The sequence below is a fragment of the Pagrus pagrus genome, assembly GCF_965226575.1.
Source record: "Pagrus pagrus genome assembly, chromosome: 6".
Taxonomy (NCBI): Eukaryota; Metazoa; Chordata; class Actinopteri; order Spariformes; family Sparidae; genus Pagrus; species Pagrus pagrus.
This window is the reverse complement of record NC_140190.1, coordinates 348,991-365,106: the sequence shown is the minus strand read 5'-3', so window position 1 is coordinate 365,106 and position 16,116 is coordinate 348,991. Positions and strand designations below refer to the sequence as shown.

Sequence of the window (16,116 nt, the reverse complement as noted above, 5' to 3'; positions counted from 1 at the left end):
TCTGGAGATGACTTCAGTCTAAAACTTTCCTCTTCTGTCCTGATGGAGTCCTTGGTTGTTTTGTGTTTTGGGTCGTTGTCTTGCTGCATGATGAAGGATCTCCTGATCAGTTTGGTTCCATCTCTCTGTTTCTGTAGACTTCTGAGTTCATTTTGCTGCTGCCATCATGTGCTACGTCATCAATGAAGATCAATGAGCCCTGCCCAGAATAAGTCATGATATTACCTCCACCGTGTTTCACAGATGACCTTGTGTGTTTGGGATCATGATCAGATCTTTCTTTCTCCACACATTAGCCTTTACATCACTTTGGTAAAGTTCATCTTTGTCTCATCGGAACATAAAACTTTGTCCCAGAACTTTTGAGCCTCGTCTCTGAACTTTGTGGCAAATTCCAATCTGGCCTTTCGTTTCTTATTGTTAATGAAAACCAAATGTTTTCAGTGTTCAGACAAGACAAAGGAACTGGGCTTCTGATAGTTTTGGAGGGCACTGTATAACCTGGACACACCGAGTCATGTGACCTGGTCTCGCTGTGTGAGCAGGTCACGTGACTCGCTTTGTAAGCAGGTCACATGACCTGGAGACTAAAATTATCCACCAGATCTGAGGTCAGGTTTCTTCTGAAGAGACGCAGCATGGACGACTGCTGCGCTGCTCCAAGGTGAGGACTCACTGCAGTACTAATACTACTCCTGAATACTGCTGTATTACTAATACTATTAGTGAATACTGCTGTACTACTGATACTACTCCTGAATACTGCTGTATTACTAATACTACTACTGAATACTGCTGTACTACTAATACTACTCCTGAATACTGCTGTATTTCTAATACTATTACTGAATACTGCTGTACTACTAATACTACTACTGAATACTGCTGCACTACTAATACTACGACTGAATACTGCTGTACTACTGATACTACTCCTGAATACTGCTGTACTACTGATACTACTCCTGAATACTGCTGTACTACTAATACTACTACTGGATACTGCTGTACTACTAATACTACTACTGAATACTGCTGTACTACTGATACTACTCCTGAATACTGCTGTACTACTAATACTACTACTGGATACTGCTGTACTACTGATACTACTCCTGAATACTGCTGTACTTCTAATACTATTACTGATTTATTGATTGATAACTAACAGGATGGTCAGAGGGAGGACGCTGCTGCAGGTCAGAGGTCAGAGGTCGTGACATCATACAGCTGACAGGAAGTGGTCATCATGGTGGGCGTGGCAGTGTATGGCTCAGTGAGCTCCATCAAAGCTCTGTGGGAGACCAGGATCAGGAGAATCCAGGAGGAGGACGAGGAACAGAGGAAGAGGACAGCGAGGGGTGGGGCCACAGGCAGGTCAGACTCTGCCTCCTCAGCTTTTCTTGAGATTTACAGCAAAACACCTGTGACAAGTGAAAACAAACAAAAAGTTCTAAACACATTTTGGGTTCTTGTTGTTCTCTCAGAGAGGAAGATGTGGTGAGAAAACAGTTGGCTTAGCTTAGCATAGACCAGAGGACTTAACGAAAAGGTCTGTCCAGGTCTGTTTGTTTTCTAATATCTCATGTGGTTCCTGATCCTGGTCCAGACTGAGTGTTGGTGTTTGGGAGGACCGGGCGGTTCTGGCTCGGCTGAAACAGAAGCTGCAGACTGAAGACGGACGCCTCATCCTCCGAATCGAACAGGAGGAGTGGAAGGTAATGTTCCCACACAGGAAGTGGACTTTACAAGTGGATTTACCTGATCCAGGATCACTGGTCTTTGCTGTCATGTGATTTTTCTGACCTCCCTCCCTCCACCAGTTGTTGCCGAGCTGTCTGGTCCAGCTCAGTCAGGTCCAGGAGTGGCAGATTCACCGGACTGGACTGCAGAAGATCCCTCACTTCATCTCCAGCTTTCAGAACCTTTTAGTTCTGGATCTGTCCCGCAACAGTGTCAGTGAGATCCCCAAACAGATCGGTCAGTACCTCCTCTGTTGTAATTCTCACTGTGATCCAGATTCAGGACCCTGTTTTATGTCCTGTACTGTGTTGACTAGATATTTTTTATGTCAATTGTTGTGAGACCATTGAAGTTAAGTAGCTATCAAGTGAGTTTCTGCCAAGCCAGGTGTGTTGAATAGGCTTGATTGCAGGGCGGAGCTAAGTCCGCATGAGGTAAATCTAGCACATAAAGGCTAGTCACTACAGCGTCAGGACGGCCGAACGAAGACTGTTGAACAAAGACTTTGGGAGTCTCTCTGCGGGAGTCTATCGAGGAAGTCCAAGCAACTCACTGTCCACCACAGATCGCAGCCATGGGTCCCTGCCAATCCCAATCAGGCCTTCTAACCGGAGGAGATTTCACCGGAGACCCATTGCTCGAGGCTGTAACCCAGCCAATCTCTGGTGCCCAACATTTTCCACCGGTACTGAACTTGAAGTACTAGGGGGCTATGAAACTGCTAGTCTGCAGTCAAGAAGGCGGGAACATTTTCAGCCCATGCCTCCCTGCAGTCTCTCCACTTCCTGGCCCTTACGGAAACCTGGATCACTCCAGAAAACACTGCCACTCCAGCTGCCCTCTCAACTGCCTACTCATTCTCACACTCCCTGAGACAAACAGATTGAGGAGGAGGAACTGGACTCCTCATCTCACCCACGTGGTCCTACCAGGTCCTTACCCTTGACCACCTACTCAGATCTGCATTTGAATTCCACGCTGTCTCTGTCACCCTTCTTTTCAAGATCACCATTGTGGTGATCTTTCGCCCTCCCGGTCCTCTCTGCGACTTCTTTGAGAAGATGGATGCCCTCCTAAGCTGCTCCCCTGACGATGGCACACCGCTCATCGTCCTGGGCAACTTCAACATCCCCCCTGAGAAGCTGCGCTCAGCTGAATTCATCAGCTTCTTCTCCACATTTGACCTCACACTCTCCCCCTCTCCACCCACCCACCGGGCCGGGAACCAACTTGACATTGTCTTCACAAGGTCCTGTAGTACCCTGGCACTCTCTGTTACCCTGCTCACTGTGTCCGACCACCACTTTGTCGCTTTCTCTCTCCCCTTGAAGTCCACTGCTTTCCTAGCCCCTGCACCTTGCACGGTCACCACCAGCTGCAACCTGAAATCCCTCTCTCCCTCCACTCTCCTCAACTGTTCTCTCCTCGCTACCATCCACAGAACAATTCTCTCTACTGTCCACTGAGGAAGCCTCCTCCACTCTGTTATCCTCCCTCTCCTCCAGCCTTCTCTCCTCTGAAGATGTTCACACACTAGTGACATCTAACCGTGCCACCACCTGTTCCCTCGACCCGATTCCCTCCTCTCTTCTCCAAAACATCTCACACAACATCTTGCCTAACCTCACCACCCTGATCAACTCCTCCCTCATTTCAGTATTCCAGCTCCTTTCAAGACAGCTACAGTAAAGCCACTCCTAAAGAAACCCACTCTAGACTCGGCTGACATCTGAAACTACAGACCTGTATCTCTTCTCTCATTCCTCTCTAAAACCATGAAACGTGCCGTCTACAACCAACTGTCCTCCTACCTTTCACAAAACGACCCCCTTGACCCTAATCAGTCAGGCTTCAGGACTGCTCACTCCACTGAGACGGCCCTCCTCACAGTGACTGAGTCACTCCGGGCTGCCAGAGCCTCGTCCCACTCATCAGTCCTCATCCTTCTCGACTTATTCTCTATGTTTGACACAGTCAACCACCAAATCCTCCTCTCCACTTTGGCCAAACTTGGCATCGCTGACTCTGCTCTAACCTCATTTGCATCATACCTGACAGAACGCACCTTTCAGGTCACCTGGAATGGCTCCTTGTCCAAACCCTGCTCCCTGGAAACTGGTGTCCCTCAAGGCTCAGTACTAGGACCACTTCTGTTTTCACTATACACTAGATCACTAGGCTCTGCAATCACATCACATGGATTCTCTTACCACTGTTACGCTGACGACACCCAACTGTTCCTCTCCTTTCCCCCATCCTCCTCCAACACCCACGTTGCCACGTGCATCTCTGAATGTCTGGCAGACATCTCCGCTTGGACAACTGCCCATCATCTCAAGCTCAACCTTAGTAAAGTCACTGTCAAGGACGTCAAGGTATCGCCTTCATCGACTGCGAGGAACCTGGGTGTAATCCTCGACAACGGACTATTCTGCACCCCCAACATCACCGCGGTGGCCAAATCCTGCAGATTTGCCCTCTACAACATCCGCAGGATCCGGTCTTTCCCCACAAAGGACACGACGCAACTCCTGGTCCAATCACTGGTCATCTCCCGCCTGGACTACTGTAACTCGTTCTTGGTTGGACCCAGCCTCTGTGACTAAACTGTTGCAACGTATCCAGAACGCTGCAGCGCGCCACATTTTTAATCCACCGAAATTCTCCCATGTGACCTCCCTCCTCCATGACCTGGCTTCCTGTTGCGGCCCGCATCAGATTCAAGACCATGGTGCTGGCCTTCAAGGCCGTCAACGGAACCGCACCCATCTACCTCCAAACACTGGTCAGACCACACGCCCCTACGCGAGCACTTCGCTCTACTACATCCACTGGCCGGCTGGTACCGCCATCGCTGAGAGCAAACAGAGGCCGCCCAGCAAAATCCCGAGTCTTCTCTGTTCTGGTACCTCAGTGGTGGAACGAACTCCAGACCAATGTCAGGACTGCAGAGTCACTCGCCATCTTCTGCAAAAGGCTCAAGGACTCACTTGTTCAGACTTCACCTTGACCCTGCATAGCGTGACTCCCTCCTCATCCCCCCACTCTAAAAAAAAGTTTCTATCTTCTCTACTTTATCAACGGTGATATGTTGCGGTTTCTTTCTTGTGACAAATGTACTTATTGTAAGTCACTTTGGACAAAAGCGTCTGCTAAATGCCCTAAATGTAATGTAAATGTGTTGAGTCTCCTGATGTTCTGGCTCTGGTCTCAGGGAAACTGACCCGGCTCAGAGAGCTCCTGCTGAGTTACAACAGAGTCCAGTTTGTCCCTGAAGAACTGAGCTGCTGTGAGAGTCTGGAGAGACTAGAGCTGGCCATGAATCGGGACCTGAACCAGCTACCAGACCAGGTATGGACCACAACCTGAAGCTGCCTCCAGTCCACACCAGGTATAGACCTGAACCAGGTTTACAGCAGGAACCTGAACTAGTTTGAAGAACGACCCCTTTAAACTCAACACTCACCCCGAGACAGCTTTAAACCAGGTGTGAACTGATACCTCACAATCTTTAAACCAAGTGTGAACTGATACCTCAGACAGCTTTAAACCAGGTGTGAACTGATACCTCAGACAGCTTTAAACCAAGTGTGAACTGATACCTCACAATCCTTAAATCAGGTGTGCACTGATACCTCACAATCTTTAAACCAGGTGTGCACTGATACCTCACACAGATTTAAGCCAGGTGTGAACTGATACCTCACACAGCTGTAACAAACCAGGGCAAACCTGAATCAGTTGCTAAATAAACTAAACCAGTTTTAGTCGACATCAATACCACAGACACTTTTCAAAGCAGGTGTAAACTTAAACCAGCTTTCAGACCCTGGAGGGACTGAAACCTAAACCATATTTCTGTAGACCTGAAACTAAAGAAGGTTCTGGTCTGAGGTCTGTCCTGTCCTCTGAGTCTACAGATGGTTCTGGTCTGAGGTCTGTCCTGTCCTCTGAGTCTACAGAGGGTTCTGGTCTGAGGTCTGTCCTGTTCTCTGTAGTTGAGGAACCTGACGAAGCTGCAGCACCTGGATCTGTCCATGAACGACTTCAGCTGCGTCCCGGACTGTGTGGTCGGACTTCCGGCGCTTGAGTGGCTCGACATGGGAGGAAACCGACTGCAGCACTTACCTGAGGACATACACAGGTGAGTGAAAGAATCATCATAGCCCCGCCCCCTTCTGTCCATCAGCCAATGAACACTGAGCTCCTGTTTGCCTGTCTTTAGGATGGAGAAGCTGCACACTCTGTGGCTGCAGAGGAACCAGCTGGAGAAACTTCCAGACAACATCAGCAGGATGAGAAGTCTGGACACCCTGGTCCTCAGCAGCAACCAGCTGAGAGACATCCCTCCTCTGATGGAGGACATGTCCAACCTCAGGTCAGTCTGTCCACCCTCAGTAAGTCTGTCTACCCTCAGTCAGTCTGTCCAACCTCAGTCAGTCTGTCCAGCCTCAGTCAGTCTGTCCAGCCTCTGGTCTGATATTAAGATGTAATGTTCTCTGTCACATTTAAACAGTCTTGTGTCCATTAAGGTGAAGGACATGTCTCCTGATGAGCTCTCAGGTGTTGTTGTCTCTCACTGAACAGACGTTTGTTTCTGTCGGAGCAGGTTTGTGAACTTCCGGGACAACCCTCTGACTCTGGACGTGACGCTGCCGTGCAGGAAGACACAGACTAAGGAGGATGAAGACGAGGATGACGAGAACGACAGAGAGATGTTTGGACTAGAGTTCATGCAGATGTACATCCGGGAGTCCAGGAAAAGAGCGTACGCCGTGCTCAACGTGCACTGTGCCCACCGTTAGTACCCGCCGTGACCATCGACGCCATCACACGTTATTAACACTGAAGCTGTGACTGTGTGATCTGAGCAGCATGAACGCAACTTTAACCAAAATCATTTAACTGGACCGTAGAATTTTAGGTTTATGTTTATTGAGCAGCTTCTAACATCGATTCAGTGTGACTGATGACATCACTGTGACATCATCATTTACCCGGTCCTGGTTCAGTTCAGTCCTCCAGGAAATGGACGCCCGGTGGAGCGACGCTTCAGGTTTTTAAAGAACATAAAATCTTTCACATTTTATATTTTTAACATAGTTTTTATTAACATAATTCCAAAACTCATCAGTCTGGTGAGTCTGAAGGAAACCAGCCAGTGTTTGACAAGAGAAGAAGACAGGAAGTTATTTCTTCTTCTTTGGTTTTTAACCATCCTGTGAAGGTCCAGACCCACAGGTTGAGAAACAACAATTTATGGATTATTAAAATAATAACCATGTGATCACAACAACATCTAACAACAACAACATCTAACAACAACAAACCACAACAGTTGGATTTTTACTAGGAACATTTTGTTATTAAAATTAATAACTCTTTTGATCATTATTGATCTGATGAAATGTTTTCTGTTCTGAATGTTTCAGAGCCGATCGATGACTCGTCACAATAAAATACAGTCTGCGTTTCTTCTTCTGGGCTTTTTCCTCCGCAGAGCTCAGTGACAGTTAAAGTGAGAGAAGAAGAAGATTCTTTGAGTTCACAGACGAACGCTGAAACTTTGTATGAAGTTTGTAGAACATGATTTCATGTTTGTGTTTGTGTGTTTGACATCCATCTGTGCTTCATATTCTTATAAATGTTGAAAAGCAGCCAATCAGCAGTCAGACTGAACACAGGTGAAAAGACTTTAATATAAACGTTATAAAACATGTGAACACATATTGATCTGTGCTGATACTCATCACAATCAATAAAGAAACTTTTGTAGAAACTCTGCTGGACTCTGTCTGTGAGTGTCTGCACGTTGACCTTCAGGAGGGGGACGAGGGGGACGAGGGGACAGCAGTCAGTAGGACGTTCTCCGGGGTCACATGACTGTCTACATAACGACTCAGTTTGCTGTCGAACCCTCTTGTCTGCAGGAAGTGAAGTCTGCCGCCGTCGATCAGACGTTTGCAGAGACGACCGACCTGCTTGCGTTCAGCCGCCGACAGAAACCTGCAGAGGACACGGCAGGAAGTGACATCAGAGCTGCTGGTTGTCATTGTAATAACAACGATAAATGTCGATCACTGATTATGATTATGAGAACAGTGATTGATTGATTGATTGATTGATTGATTGATTATCTGCCGCAGCTCCGGTCAGAATCAAACATTTACCCGTTCACAGCATCCGTCTCCTCTGCTGGTTCGTGCTCTTCGTCGTTTCTTCTCTGATTGGTGGGATCCTGCTGTGGGAGGTTCTGACTGGTGGGTCTGAGTCCACATGTGGCCCAGCTGGACATTCGACAGAAAGCGGAGAACTCTTCAGCTCCGAGTCCTCGCTGCAGGAAGAACTTCTGACCCACATAGTGACGCCACTCACAGCGATGATGGCAGCACAGTGCCACCGCCAGGCCCTGGACTGGACCAGGACGAGGACCAGGGTCTGGATCAGGAACAGGACCAGGCAGTGCTGCTGATACAGCTGATTCTGGACCAGCTGGTTTTGAAGTTTTGAGGCGTTTTCGGGGTGGTCCAGGCTCCTTCCTGAGTCCTGGTGTTTCCAACAGACAGCGCAGAGCCAGATCTGAGACCAGAGACAGAGACAGAGACAGAGACCAGATCTGAGACCAGAGACAGAGACAGAGACCGGATCTGAGACCAGAGACAGAGACCAGATCTGAAACCAGAGACAGAGACTGGATCTGAGACCAGAGACAGAGACCATATCTGAGACCAGAGATGGAGACAGAGACCAGATCAGAGACCAGATCTGAGACCAGAGACAGAGACAGAGACCAGGTCTGAGACCACAGAACCAGATGTGAGATCAGAAACCAGATCAGAGACCAGATCTGAGATCTGAGATCGGAGACAGAGACCAGGTCTGAGGTGACCTGCTCTTACCTGTTGCTGCTCCACAGAGATGTTTCCCGACTCCGACCAATGGGAGCTTCTTCTGTGTGAGCAGAGGGACTTTACCTGCAGACATCCAGAGACACTTCAGAGTCCACATCAATACTGAACCATCAGAGTCTACATCAATGCTGAACCATCAGAGTCGGATCAGATGTTTGTCTCTTACTCAGGTCCAGATGTTGGATGTCCACCTGCAGCCTCTCGAACTCAACGCCAACATCCTGATGTTTCCCATCCACCTGGACCAGAACAGGCCAGAACAGACCATATTCAAATGATGAATCCATCAAACAGAAGCAGTTGTTGAGTCTTACAGGAGAAATGTTTTGACTCCACCCACACTGATGATGTCATACTGCAGATTTAAACCCACAGTAGGTGATCTCTGCCTGTGGGCTCTATCAGAATCAAACTAAAGATGTTTGCTGAGTGTGTGGAGGGATTCTGATCTGAGCTGTTCATTGACGGGAGGAGTGCTCAGAGATAACTTTTAAAGGGGAACTACCGTTTTTTACAACCTGCACCTTATTTCTAGCATAAAATACGATCATTTACTCACCCAGATAACTTTGGTGTGACGAAATTAGATGCAGTGGAGCTCCGCGTATATCCATATAATGCGAGTGATTGGGGCACTGAAGCGCAGCCTCTATATGACGCATTGAGTCCGGGGTTGGCTGTTATCAACATCCGGGGTCTGTAGGTTGACCTGCTAACCTCTGACCTGGATGATGTCATCTCTGAAAGCCGCGCGCACCCGCGACAGCTGGCTTGTTTACCTGTAGCTGCTACTGCTAGTTTTTTGCAACATGGCTGAATATTTTTCTGATTGTGAGGTGGTGGACGATGACTTTGTTTATGATGGACGTCCTTACCGTTTTGAGCCAGAGTACACAGATGAGGAGCTCGTTGAAAGGAGGATGCAGAGGCAGAGAGAGGAACAGCTGGCCAAAGAACAACAAATGGCTGCGGCTAGGCTAAACGGCTAGGTCAACCTACAGACCCTGGATGTTGATAACAGGCAACTCAGAGGGGAATAGCACTAGCGTATCATAACAAAATATTGGTGAAATGAACTAGTTTCGCGGCAGATAATGCGTTATATAGAGGCTGCGCTTCAGTGCCCCGATCACTCGCATTATATGGATATACGCGGCGCTCCACTGGATCTAATTTCGTCCGAACGACTCCAGATGACACCAAAGTTATCTGGGTGAGTAAATGATCGTATTTTATGCTAGAAATAAGGTTGTAAAAAACGGTAGTTCCCCTTTAACGTTTGGGATTAAAAAAGTGGATTTATCTTCCCACACCAGTCAAGAGCAGACTGATCAGGACCAGTTTGGGAGTTTTTGGACAGTTTGGACTTGAGTCTGGAGCACAGGGACTTGGTGTTCTAGAGGAGTTTGAGAGTTTTCTCCATACCTTAAAGCGGGTGCTGCAGCGCTCCACCAGCAGCAGCTGCAGGTCCTCCCAGCTCTCTAGGTGGTCGCGGGTCTTTGGGTCATCTTGGGGCTTCAGAGCTTCGTGGATCCAGTGAGACAGTTTCCCTCGACCTGCTCCGAACTCAACGAAGCACCGCCCCCTTCCCAGCAGCCCCAGCACCTCCAGGTGACCTAAGATAGAGGACTGGACACACCTGACAGGTGAGACATATTTACATTTACATTTAACAGACGCTTTGGTCCAAAGCGACTTACAGTAATTCCTTGATACGCTGATGGCGGTGGCTGCCATGCAAGGTGCCGATCAGCACATCAGGAGCAGTTTGGGGTGCAGTATCTTGCCCAAGGACACTTTGACATGCAGACCAGGGGAATCGAACCAGCGACCTTCCGATAACAAGACGCTGGTTCACCCCTGAGCCACAGCCGCCCACAAACACTGAAGGCTCCACCGCCTCAGGGGGCGTGGCTTATGAGGGCGTGTCACCTCTGACTCAGACTGATCAAACATGAACCAAACTCTGTTCCACGTGTTGTGACCCTTAAAAAAATGAATTGATCTGTTTTTATCGAATATAAATATTCCGCACATATGAAGCTTCCGCCTGAAACAACTCAGTTACCCATCCTGTGTTCACCTGCTGGTTCAGGTGTTTGTGGGCAGAGTCTCCGTTCTTTGGGTTGTTGAGTTCCTCCTGAAGAGCAGGGTGAGACAGAACCCTGTCCTCCACGTCACACTGCAGTCCTGCAACAACAACAACAACAAATATTCAACAACAACATCTCACAGCTGACAGGTAAACACACCTGTTGGAGCAGATGCTCACCTGTGACTGCAGTCTTCAGTTTGTCCAGCAGAGACTCCAGCTGTGCTCGGCTGCGTTCAGACAGACTCACCTGAACACACACACACACACACACACACACCTGTTAGCTTTAGTTCTTATTGCTCAGTGAGTGGGTGAACAGGTGAACAGATGAGCTGTTACCTGTTGGAGCAAGTCGTCTCCCTCAGCTGGTCCAGAGTTTATGTTTTCCACATAATAAACCTGCTCGAGGTCAAACAACAGTAAAACCCTACGTTATTAATAATATAGCTCTTGTGACAGTGAACGCAGCACTGATATAAAATCAATACACATCATAGAACTGATCTAATTATAAATCAATATATTTGGCGGTTCGTCTCACAGGTCTGGGTTTCTCTCTGGAGTTACACTTCTTCAGGTGTTTGTCCAGTTTGTCTTCACTCACGGTGCTAAAACAGGAAGTCACAAACGGTCCAATCAGACGTTCACATAGCTCTGCCACCATCAGATCAATAAGCTGATTGATCGATCGATCGATTGATTATTGCTGACTCACTGTTTGGGGTCCAGAGGACACACGATCCTCCTGCTGCTTACTTCCTCCTGAAAACAGGAAACAGGAAGCAAGTACATGAAGGACAGCAGAGTACATGAAGGACAGCAGGGTACATGAAGGACAGCAGAGTACATGAAGGACAGCAGAGTACATGAAGGACAGCAGGGTACATGAAGGACAGCAGAGTACATGAAGGACAGCAGGGTACATGAAGGACAGCAGAGTACATGAAGGACAGCAGGGTACATGAAGGACAGCAGAGTACATGAAGGACAGCAGGGTACATGAAGGACAGCAGAGTACATGAAGGACAGCAGGGTACATGAAGGACAGCAGTTGTGGTAGTACTGGCGGTAGTACATGTACTCTAAACAAGTAACTTGTGATAATATAAGTTACTGTGAGTGTAACACATTTATCTGTTTAACATAAATAACATTAATCATTATTATAAAGCATCTCTGCTCCAATCAGCTTCCTCTGCTGCGCCACCTGCTGGCAGCTGATGGAGGCGAATATCAACCAAACTGTTTTTAATTGTTCGTTAGTTTACTTTTTATTAAAACTGTTTTCTGTCCCTAAACTGAGAAGTAATAAAGTTTAAACGTGGCTTCAGTCTGAGGAGCAGACATGTTTAATGACGAGCCCAGACTCTGTTTCATCTTCGTGTTCTTCTTCGCTGTCTGTGTCCGTGAACTCACCATGGTCGCGTGCTCCCCGCAGAAGCGTCTTCCTCTGCCGACGGTCATTTTACAGAAACGTTTCTTTTTCTCCACGAAGAAGCCACATCTGCCGGGCAGGGCCGCCGCCATGTTGGACAGAGCCGCTCTGTGCTGCATTCAGGTGCTCACACAAGTGTAGGAAACACTGAAAGTATTGGACCTTCTACCAGATTAATAAATCCAGAATAATAAACAGAACTGAGATCAGAACTGACACCAACAATCGGATCATTATGAGGTGAATATTAGTGAGAAGTTGTCTTTAGTTGCTTGGAAAAATGAACTTTGCTACATTTCATCATGTGCACAAGTATTTTATTTTATTACTTATTATTGTTGTTGTTTATGTTGAAATGTGTAAAGTTTATGTTGGCTGTGACATTAATAAATCGTATTTTGTAACACTGTTGTTTCAGCATCTTAATATTTGGAAATGTAAAAAAAGCCTTTAATAAAACCAACAATACTAAATTAATAAATTAAAGCCATTTGTTTTAAAGTTTCAAACACATTTTTAATGTTTGTGTGAATGAAATTTGCTATTTAAAATTGCAGTTGAAGTTAAAGTCTTTTGATTTCTATTCTGTTGTTTATGTTTTACTATTAATCACACATTCAGTCCAAACAGGAACTTCTGGACACACAAAGTATTTCCCACAACATTTTAACTCAGCCGTTGTTTGCCAATAAAATAAGCCAAATCGAAATATTGAAAGAATTTGGAAATATTGTTGAGATGTGGATGCGGTTATTTTTGTGAAAAACTGGTCAAAGTTTTCAAAGGAAAATTATCATCATTAAAGTCTTTGTTAATATCCAGAATCACTTTTCAAGTTTTTGTTTATGTCAGAAAAAAGACACACAAAAAAACAACAACAAAGAGAAATAAAATGTTAACAAATATATTAAATAATATGAAATAACTCAAATACAAGTATCACATGAAACAGACATAACAGGAAGTCGATAAATCAAGAAATGACAATCAATATTTAAAAAGCAACACAGGTGTAATACATTAGTTATGGTGCCATAGTTACACATCATCTTCAATCAGTTTGTTTTGTGTTTGTATTCATTTTCATTCAAAGTTTTAAATCATTGTTAGAGCTCGAGCTTTTTAATAACCTTCGTTTTGTTCCGTCAGTAACGGTGTCGGTGCTCATTTGTCCTCAGCAGCACATGAATGCATCCCTCTCTCTTGATTGGCCATCCTCTGTCTCCGCTACTCAGTTCTCCTCTCTGATTGGTCACCTGGTATGTCACTTAAGACATTTTCCCGCCCGTGTTGTGTCCGGGTGACGTCATTGGTGGGCTGTCCAGACCATGATGGCGGCGGCAGCAGCAGCAGTGGCGGAGTTGGGCGGCGGTCCCGGTTCTTCTCCCTCCGGTCCCTCGCGGCCTGCGGCGGCGGACTACTCGGTGCTGGTGGTGGTGGGAGCGCTGCGGCCCGCCGGGCTGCTGGAGCAGCTGCTGCGGCAGATAGACTTAGGTGAGTTATGGTGAAGGTAACCGGCACCGGAGACACAAGAACCGAGCTGCAGCCCCGGTAAACAGGGCGGGAAGTCAGCGGGCCCTTCACAATAAGATCCGCCGAGAAGAAGCGCTGACGTCGCTGCTGCAGCCAAAACAGTCGTCCCTAAAAAACACGTCCCTCTGTTTGAGTTCCTGCTGATCAGAGTCCACATCGGTGCTGAACTCAGATATAAGTGTTCTGATCAGCAGCGTGTGGACCAGACAGACACGGTAGAACCAGACAGACACGTAAGAACTTGTCCCTGGGATAAAAAGGTGGAAGTAGCATGAAGCTAACTGTTAACCAATTAACGTGGGACGTGTTGAGCTAACGGAGCTAACGAACCGGAACCAGTTTCCTCCTTCATCAGACCAACAAGAAGAACTTTTTCATCACCAGCTTCAGTTCTTACAGTGTGTTTGGTTCCGTTAGAACGGTTCCTCTCATGTTCACACCAGTATAAACCCATCAGAACTCTGTCGCAGCTGTTTCTGTATCTTCAGGTTAAATTTAGATGAGTGAGGACATGAGGACATCCGGTCCGACGGTCCAGCCTCTTCTGCCTTCATCTTTTAGTCAGAACACATTTTAGGTCAGAAACCTCCCCGACACTCTGAAGGTTCTGGTGTCAGAAGGTTCCGTCATGTTTTTAAAGGCTGTAATTCAACTTTTCTTTATCGTCCGTTTCCTTCTGAGGAGGCGTTTATTTTGAAAAGCACTTCCTACCGGATGTGTTGTCTTTATTTTGTCTCGCTTCACTTTTGTGAGAGAAAGTGATCAGAACCAAATCAATAATCAACCAAAGTGACTGGAATTAATTGTAATGATCCACCTGTTAATAACTACATGTTTAACAAACCAGCAGGTTGACTTGATCAGTGTTATTGATCGGACTGCTGAGTCAGCTCATTAAGTGGTCGTCAGTGTGAATAACTGTAATGACTGATGAACTTTTCCTCGGGTCATTAGAACAGAACAGAACAGAACTCATGTGCAGAGCTGGAACCAACAATAAATGTTATGTGACTGAAAACAACAACAGGACCGTTTGTTTCCTGTTGACTGTTCGTCATGTGTCTGAATCCAGGAACAGAACTGGTTCTTCACACTGCTCCAGTTCACTGTAAACAGTCTGTAAACAGTCTGTAAACTGTGAAAAAGCCTCCAGCCACAACTGTTACTGCTGTGAACAGTCTGCAGCCTGTTTACAGCCTGTTTACAGCCTGTTTACAGCAGTAACAGTTGCAGCCAGAGGCTTTGTGTTCACAGGTCGTCCGTCTCGTTCTTGTGAACACAAAGTCTCAACAGCTTCTTTTCAAATGTAGCACAAAAATCCACCTGTGAGGAACATGGAGGTCACAGACAGACACACACACACACACACACACACACACACACACACAGACAGACAGACAGACAGACAGACAGACAGACAGACACAGACACACACAGTCAGACACACACACAGACAGACAGTCACACACACACACACACAGACAGACAGACAGACAGACAGACACACAGACACACAGACAGACAGACAGACAGACAGTCACACACACACAGACACACAGTCACACACACACACACACACACACACAGTCAGACACACACACACAGACAGACAGACAGTCACACACAGACAGACAGACAGTCACACACACACAGACAGACAGTCACACACACACACACACACAGTCAGTCAGACACACAGACAGACAGAATGACAGACAGACAGTCACACACACACACACACACAGACAGACAGTCTCACACACACACACACACACACACACACACACACACACAGACAGACAGTCACACACACACACACACACACACACACACACACACACAGACAGACAGTCAGTTCAGTCGTTCAGGTTCAGGTTGTTCAGGCTGGTTGTCGGCCTGCTGACAGAACAGGAAGTGCTGTTTCTAAATATCAGCAGCTTCCTTTTTACTGAGGAGGAAACAGGTCATCTGACAGAGATAGGAGGAAACATGGAGGATGTCTCACTCTGACTGAAAACAGTGACACGAGACAGATTGCTGTGTTAAACCACTGGGTGTGATCCAATTGGTCTCCAGTCTGGTGCTGTTTGTGTTGAACATGATGAATAATGCAGCTCAGTGAATCAGCCCGGAGTCACAACAACACAACAACACTGATGGACTCTCAGCTGACATCCCATAATAAGGCACTGTGTCGTCTCCACAAAACAACAACAAAACTTCTGACACCATTTCTGTTGTTTCTGTCCACACACACACACACACACACACACACACACACACACACACACACACACATCATGTCATACAACAAACACAAACAATCAGAGTGAAGCAGGTCTGTGTGTAGCTCCTGGTCAGCACTGATGTATCATGGGACATGATGGATAGAAAAACAG

At 46.8% G+C, this 16,116-nt stretch overlaps 3 protein-coding genes across 4 annotated transcripts in view; 2 read left to right on the top strand and 1 right to left on the bottom strand.

Annotated features, from left to right (window-relative positions):
* The first annotated feature begins 86 nt into the window (after window positions 1-86).
* lrrc39 (leucine rich repeat containing 39) lies at window positions 87-7,306 on the top strand. The gene is made up of 9 exons (XM_084354497.1): window positions 87-664; window positions 1,172-1,377; window positions 1,610-1,718; window positions 1,824-1,980; window positions 4,958-5,094; window positions 5,742-5,887; window positions 5,969-6,121; window positions 6,353-6,543; window positions 7,176-7,306. Exons 2-9 carry the CDS (start codon window positions 1,250-1,252, stop codon window positions 7,199-7,201), a joined length of 1,047 nt encoding a protein of 348 aa, XP_084210623.1. The 5' UTR covers window positions 87-664; window positions 1,172-1,249; the 3' UTR covers window positions 7,202-7,306.
* A 112-nt stretch (window positions 7,307-7,418) lies between these two features.
* On the bottom strand, window positions 7,419-12,333 carry trmt13 (tRNA methyltransferase 13 homolog). Of its 2 annotated transcripts, none has more exons than XM_084354482.1 (11): window positions 12,166-12,333; window positions 11,465-11,511; window positions 11,291-11,357; window positions 11,089-11,148; window positions 10,927-10,996; window positions 10,723-10,844; window positions 10,080-10,283; window positions 8,821-8,893; window positions 8,643-8,717; window positions 7,914-8,322; window positions 7,419-7,749 (listed from the first exon to the last, which is right to left on the bottom strand). In XM_084354482.1, exons 1-11 carry the CDS (start codon window positions 12,301-12,303, stop codon window positions 7,563-7,565), a joined length of 1,452 nt encoding a protein of 483 aa, XP_084210608.1. In that variant the 5' UTR covers window positions 12,304-12,333; the 3' UTR covers window positions 7,419-7,562. The 2 variants fall into 2 exon arrangements, with proteins under 2 accessions (XP_084210608.1, XP_084210609.1); XM_084354483.1 differs by having other exon boundaries at window positions 10,738-10,844; window positions 12,166-12,330.
* Window positions 12,334-13,098: 765 nt separating this feature from the next.
* map1sa (microtubule-associated protein 1Sa) overlaps window positions 13,099-16,116 on the top strand; it is a 13,752-nt gene continuing 10,734 nt past the window's right edge. The window contains exon 1 of the mRNA XM_084354467.1: window positions 13,099-13,678. Coding sequence (XP_084210593.1) covers window positions 13,513-13,678 — 166 coding nt within the window. The 5' untranslated portion in view covers window positions 13,099-13,512. The remainder of the gene's footprint in view (window positions 13,679-16,116) is intronic.

What these genes read in the sequence shown, in the direction of transcription:
- lrrc39 (XM_084354497.1), top strand. Translation starts at nt 1,250, where the DNA reads ATGGTGGGCGTGGCAGTGTATGGCTCAGTGAGCTCCATCAAAGCTCTG. An exon ending in TGAGATCCCCAAACAGATCG is followed by an intron (nt 1,981 to 4,957) that starts GTCAGTACCTCC and finishes CTCTGGTCTCAG; the next exon opens with GGAAACTGACCCGGCTCAGA. An exon ending in TGAACCAGCTACCAGACCAG is followed by an intron (nt 5,095 to 5,741) that starts GTATGGACCACA and finishes TGTTCTCTGTAG; the next exon opens with TTGAGGAACCTGACGAAGCT.
- trmt13 (XM_084354482.1), bottom strand. Translation starts at nt 12,303, where the DNA reads ATGCAGCACAGAGCGGCTCTGTCCAACATGGCGGCGGCCCTGCCCGGC. An exon ending in ACTGAAGACTGCAGTCACAG is followed by an intron (nt 10,845 to 10,926) that starts GTGAGCATCTGC and finishes TTGTTGTTGCAG; the next exon opens with GACTGCAGTGTGACGTGGAG. An exon ending in CATCCAACATCTGGACCTGA is followed by an intron (nt 8,718 to 8,820) that starts GTAAGAGACAAA and finishes GGATGTCTGCAG; the next exon opens with GTAAAGTCCCTCTGCTCACA.